General features: G+C 49.4%; 1 protein-coding gene across 3 annotated transcripts in view; it reads left to right on the plus strand.

Moving 5' to 3' along the window:
• Positions 1–6,000, plus strand: part of PIGU (phosphatidylinositol glycan anchor biosynthesis class U) — an 86,833-nt gene that overhangs the window by 59,343 nt on the left and 21,490 nt on the right. For all 3 annotated transcript variants that reach the window (XM_081832955.1, XM_081832956.1, XM_081832957.1), the window contains 3 exons: positions 254–408; positions 2,446–2,589; positions 5,340–5,464. In XM_081832955.1, coding sequence (XP_081689081.1) covers positions 254–408; positions 2,446–2,589; positions 5,340–5,464 — 424 coding nt within the window. The remainder of the gene's footprint in view (positions 1–253; positions 409–2,445; positions 2,590–5,339; positions 5,465–6,000) is intronic.

A 6,000-nucleotide genomic window follows, 5' to 3' on the forward strand; every position in this document is an offset into this window, starting at 1 on the left:
CCTTTTATCGTTATGGAACATCTTTATATTTGTAATTCTTTATACATTAAAGTTTATTTTATCTGGTAACAGTATAACTAAACTAGTTTTCTTATGCTTAGTGTTTATCTAGCATAAGTAAATCCTTTTCAGTCCTTTGATTTTCAAAATTTTTCTGTGTCCTATGCTGTGCTGAAGGGATCTTGAAGTTTAAGCTGGTAATTTCCTTCTGTCCTTGACATCCCTAAATATACCATTTTGCCTTCTCTCCTAGCGGCAGTACATACCTGTGAAAGTGAAGAGCAAAGCCTTCTGGATCTTCTCTTGGGAATATGCCATGATGTACGTGGGAAGTCTAGTGGTAATCATTTGCCTCTCCTTCTTCCTTCTCAGCTCCTGGGATTTCATCCCTGCAGTCTATGGCTTCATGTAAGTAATGACTTCATTAGAAAACTCTGGAAGCTAATTTCTTTTTCCCAGCTCTAGCTGGAGTCAGAGTGTGAGCAACCACAGGGAGCATCTAGACATGGTGGTCCTCAAACTTCAGTGTGCACCAGAACCACCTGCAGGGCTTCTTAACACCCAGATTTCTGAGCCCAGCCTCTAGAGGTTTTGATTAAGTAAATTTGGGATAGGAACCAAGAATTTACATTTCTAAGTAGTTTTCAGGTGATGCTAATGCCGCTGGTCCAGGAACACACTTTGAGAACCACAGGTCTAGCGAGTGTCTTCAGTCTAGTGAGATTAAAGATCACTCTCCAGGAACATCTGAAGCAACTACCAGTGTCTGCCTGGAAGGGTTTGGTTCAGTCCCCAACAGGAATGGATTCCTCTACTGCAAGCAGGTCTCTAACAGTTTTAAAATAAAGCCACCTCCCATGTGTCAAACTTTTAGAGAAAATCAAAATGGAGTATGAATTCTGCACACATTTCCCAATGCTCTCTGTGTGGTATGCGGAGGAGGATGGTCGCTGCCCAAACCTCAAGGAACTCACAGCCCAGTGAGGTGTTAGTTAAACCTGTCAGGGTGAGGAAGGGATATGGAGTGGCAGACTCCCCTTTGGGATTCTGGACTGCTAATTTGTGTTAAATCCTTGCTGAGCATAACTGTTCGCTCTTCATGCTGTTCCTTAGATAGGAGTTTGTATTGCTGGCGAAAAGCTTTGCCTGTTTTTTTGCAGACCCGCAGACTGTATTCTTTACCTCATTTTACAGAAAAGGAAATGTAGTCACAGCAGGAGGCAAAGACGCGCCCTGGGTGGAGTGAACTCTGGTCAGTGAACTCTGACCATGAGCCCCTGCATATTTCTCCCTTCTCCACGCTCCATTTATTGCCCTTTTCACATTGTGAATTGACATCAGTTTCAACTCTGTTGTTTTTTTAAATAAAACATATAATGTAAATTTTTAGAAGAGCCAGAATGGCAACCAATCTTTATCTGATACAACTAGACAAAAAGTTTTCCAGTGAAATCCTTATTTCTCAGATGAGATCTGGGATCTAGCTGGAACCTGCTGATGCTTCTGCAAAGCCCCAGAAGTCAGTGCCGTGTCAGGCACTCAGTTTCTGGCTCCTGCTGTGGGGATACAGAGCAAGAATGGGGAGCAGTAGGATCTTTGAGCTTGCTCCTCTAGGCAAGTCTTTGGAATGCCCCCAAGTAGATATTGTTTGTTTATTTTTTTTAAAGATTTATTTATTTATTTATTTATTTGAGAGAGCGAGAATGAGAGAGAGAGAGAGAGTACATGAGAGGGGGGAGGGTCAGAGGGAGAAGCAGACTCCCCGCCAAGCAGGGAGCCCGATGCGGGACTCAATCCCGGGACTCCAGGATCATGACCTGAGCCAAAGGCAGTCGCCCAACCAACTGAGCCACCCAGGCGCCCCTAGATATTGTTTGTTTAAAACCCATTCCTCTATTGTTACAGTCCTGGATATCTCCTAAATTTAAACATATGTATTTTAGGCAGTAAAAGAGGGGCTGGTCTTTTTTTTTTTTTTTTTGACAGAGAGAGACAGCGAGAGAGGGAACACAAGCAGGGGGAGTGGGAGAGGGAGAAGCAGGCTCCCCACTGAGCAGGGAGCCCGATGCGGGGCTCGATCCCAGGACCCTGAGATCATGACCTGAACTGAAGGCAGACGCTTATGACTGAGCCACCCAGGCGCCCCAAGGGGCTGGTCTCTTGATTTCTAGCCTGAATGCTGCCTCATTTCAGATCTTTGATGCACGCCAGTTTGGTTCAGCTAATATTTGTTAAGGGTTATCATTTTCTGTTTCTCTGCCTCTTGTTTTTATTATTTACCTATATCCAGGGTGCCTGAAGAGCCCCTCACATCCTGATCTCAGTAGGGACAGTCATCCTTGGCTGCCCAGTAGTGACCAGAATCTTTAGGAGAAAACCAGGTCAAAGCAGACCATTTATAATTTGGCTCTCTTTTTTCCCCTCCCTTTGTTTTCTTCATTCCAGACTTTCTGTTCCAGATCTTACTCCAAACATCGGTCTTTTTTGGTACTTCTTTGCGGAGATGTTTGAGCACTTCAGCCTCTTCTTTGTATGTGTGTTTCAGATCAACGTCTTCTTCTACACCATCCCCTTAGCCATAAAGCTAAAGTAAGTGGTTGGACCTGCTGCTGCTTTGTCCACAGAGCCATTTGTAGTCTTACAGGTGCCTGTCAAACTGGGAGCATCTGGTCTCAGGTTTATGCCGTCTCTGCCCAGGGGACCTGCCCTCACTGGGCTCCCGTGCCAGGCGCCGTAGCTCACAGCACAGTCACACATGAGTACAGGCTGCAGGGACGGCGCTTTGGAGCACCCTTCATATTTCCTCTGGCTTCACTCTGAGCCCACAGTGCTACTGAACCCCGCATATTTTGCATAAGAGGAAGGGTTTGGAGTTGGAAGGTGTCTTTGGAAAAAGTGGCTCTTGTTGGGCGTCCTCCATCACTATCCCGGTGACAGTAGGGACTCAGGATGTATTAGTTGGGAGGTTGGCTACCTGCAGCTCTGTTTAATCTTCTGATGAATTTCCTTCAAAAGGCTTATCTGTGGAGCTCTCTTCTGTAGTATAAGAAAGTGAACATGTATTGAGCCTGGCTCCATCCCAGCCCTTTTTAGGCTTTCTGAAAAGTGTTCATACTCAAGCCTTCCAGCATTTCTTGGAAGTAGGCATCATTTTATTACCATCACTTCCATTTTATAGTTGAGGAATGGACATTCGGAGAAGTGGAAAAATTTTCCCAGAGTCACACAGCGAGTGAGTAGTAGAGCTGGGATTAGACCTACGTTTGTTTGTCTCCAAAATCTATCCTCATCCCCCTGCACCGTGCCAAACTCCTGAAAGGGATCACTTGTAGTAGCCCCTGGAAATTGTTCTGTTATCCTGGCTCAGGGAAGGGAAAACAGGCTCTGACACATGGTCCAGGTGATGGTCCTGGGTGCCTGAAGGGCCCCTCACAACCTGATCTCAGTGGGGCCAGTCATCCTTGGCTGCTGGTCCAGGGAACCTGGAAGGGAATTTGGTTTAGATTTCAAGAGCCTGAGTTCTCTGTTCTAACCTTCCTGCCAGTCTTCGTGGCCAGTGTACCAATGCACATGGTTCCCATTCTATAAAAGCTCAGAGCTCATGCCTCCTTCCCACAACTTAGCTTTGGCCTGGCAGTCTCAGAACCCTGGCAGCCTTGCCCAGCCAAGCTCTCCAGCTGTCTGTCGTCCCCAGTCCCTGCCTTTGTTCTGGTCAGGCTTAGCCGCTGGGCTGAGAGAAGCCGGGAGCCCGGAACACCTTTCCTCATCTGCGTAGCCCCTTTCATTGTCTGCCTGGGAAAGGCCACAGGTGGCTCCTGGGGGTAGACAACAGCAGCACCAGCGTGTGACCCCCACCCACACCCACCCCAGGTTGTAGGGACAGAGTGTATGAAGTGGCCTCCCCTGCTGGATCTGGAGCTCTGCTAACTCTGCAGCCCCTGCGGTAGTTGCTTCCAGTGCCAGCTTCGTGGGAACAGAGCCCTTCCAGCCACCTCTCTCCAGACAGTACGCAGGAGCCTCGGGTCGCCATACTTTCTGTCACTGTCCTTTCACTGGCCTTTCCATAGAAATGTTGCGGTTCTTACCAGCTACCTAAAAAGCCCACAGCCAGTGATTTGGCTTATCTTTAGGAAGATGCTCACTGAGCTAGCTGGACCCTTCTAGAGCCTACAGGACTGTGAGACTTTGCCAAGCTGCGTCTGAAGCATTTGCTGTGTAAAACTGCTCAAGTGTTTGGGGTGTGTACATGTTTGTCCCCACATCTCAGATTGACACCCACTGAGTCACCCTGACCTTTGACCTGCAAGTCAAGAATACTATTAATCTCTGAAGAAAACCTTAATGAGCTGGGCATCCAGGTACTGCGCAGAAGTAGGCCATATGCTTGTTGTTTAGGTACAGCTGAGGAGGGTGTAGAGCTGGCCTTTTCCTGTTGGCTTCCTTTTAGCACTTGATCAGCTCTCGGACGAACACTGGAGATGGAGCTCTGTCCCCACCCTTCCTGACGAGAGCTGTGATCGTGCTAGGCACTCAGGAGAACAGTACTGGTGACGCTTAAGAGTTCTGGAGATAAGCAGTCCCACTGCTTACTAATTCACCTACCTTCTCTGAACTTCCATTTCCTCATCTGCAAAGTGTGGGTGACGGTCCTGCCTACTTCGAGGAGTAGCTGACTCACAGTAGGGATCACATGTGATGGCACAAGGAAAGGGCCTGGACAGAACTTGGCAGAGTGAGGGTTTAGGAAATGGTAGCCGTTATTGTTAGTTTAAGGTAATAAGAACTCCAGTTCCAGCGCCTTGGAGCTGAAAAGCTGCCTGCAGCAATCAGTTCTCTTTCTGGAAAGGAGCACATCATAGCTAAGGGTCCGGAGACTCCACTGACCATACTGTCAGAGAAGAAGAGCGTCGGCAAGCCCGGCACTTCCTGCCCTGGGTCCGGTTGTCAAAGGGGCCTCTGGCAAGGGAGGCTGCCTGATGACTCTAACAAGCAGCCTTTAGAGCCCAGTAATGAAGCTGACTTCATCTGTTTTCTTCCTTAGTGGCTCCTAGGGGAAGGCCCGGAGCCGGGATGGGGGTTGGCGGGGGGATGAGCTGTTTCTCTAGTGTTTGCTGGGCCCTCCTCCACCACCACCTCTGGACATCTCTGGGTCCCCAGTTTTCTGCTGTGCTACTCGGTCTGGCCCCCGTGTCCTGTGGGCAGCAGAGCCAGCCCCTGCCTGAAGTCCCCTGGAGAGCATTTTTGAGTTCAAGGGATGGGGTTAGGAGTCTCTGGGGGTGGACCTCGTCCCTGACTGATCTCTCCCTCTCTGTCTGCCTGCCTGCCCCGCCCCGCCCCAGGGACCACCCTATCTTCTTCATGTTCATCCAGATTGCTATCATCTCCATCTTCAAGTCCTACCCAACGGTGGGGGACGTGGCCCTCTACATGGCCTTCTTCCCTGTGTGGAACCATCTCTACAGATGTGAGTACTCCCTCCTCTAAACCTCTGGTGGCAGATTTGTGTCAGCCTGGTCCCTGGATGAAACAGCCAGGGAAAAAGAAATTGATAGGCATTTGCTGGGCGTCTGCTGCGCCAGCAGCACTGGGAGAGAGACAGTGACCTAAGTGTCTGCCTGAGCTAGGTACTGCAGACTGGTGATGGTAATAACTAAGCAACATTGTGGGGCGCCTGGGTGGCTCTGTTGATTGGCGGCTGCCTTCAACTCAGGTCACCATCTCCAGGTCCTAGGATCGGCCGCATCAGCTGCTTTTCCCGCTCCCTCTGCTCCCCAACTCCCCACTCGTGCTCGCTCGTTTTCTCTCTCTCAAGTAAATAAATCTTTTTAAAAATGCTGCTTAGGGGCGCCTGGGTGGCTCAGTCGTTGAGCGTCTGCCTTCGGCTCAGGTCATGATCCCAGGGTCCTGGGATCAACCCCCACATCGGGCTCCCTGCTCCGCGGGAAGCCTGCTTCTCCCTCTCCCACTCCCCCTGCTTGTATTCCCTCTCTCGCTGTGTCT

This window comes from Leptonychotes weddellii, chromosome 10 (genome assembly GCF_054177405.1).
Source record: "Leptonychotes weddellii isolate Sample4059 chromosome 10, ASM5417740v2, whole genome shotgun sequence".
Classification (NCBI taxonomy): Eukaryota; Metazoa; Chordata; class Mammalia; order Carnivora; family Phocidae; genus Leptonychotes; species Leptonychotes weddellii.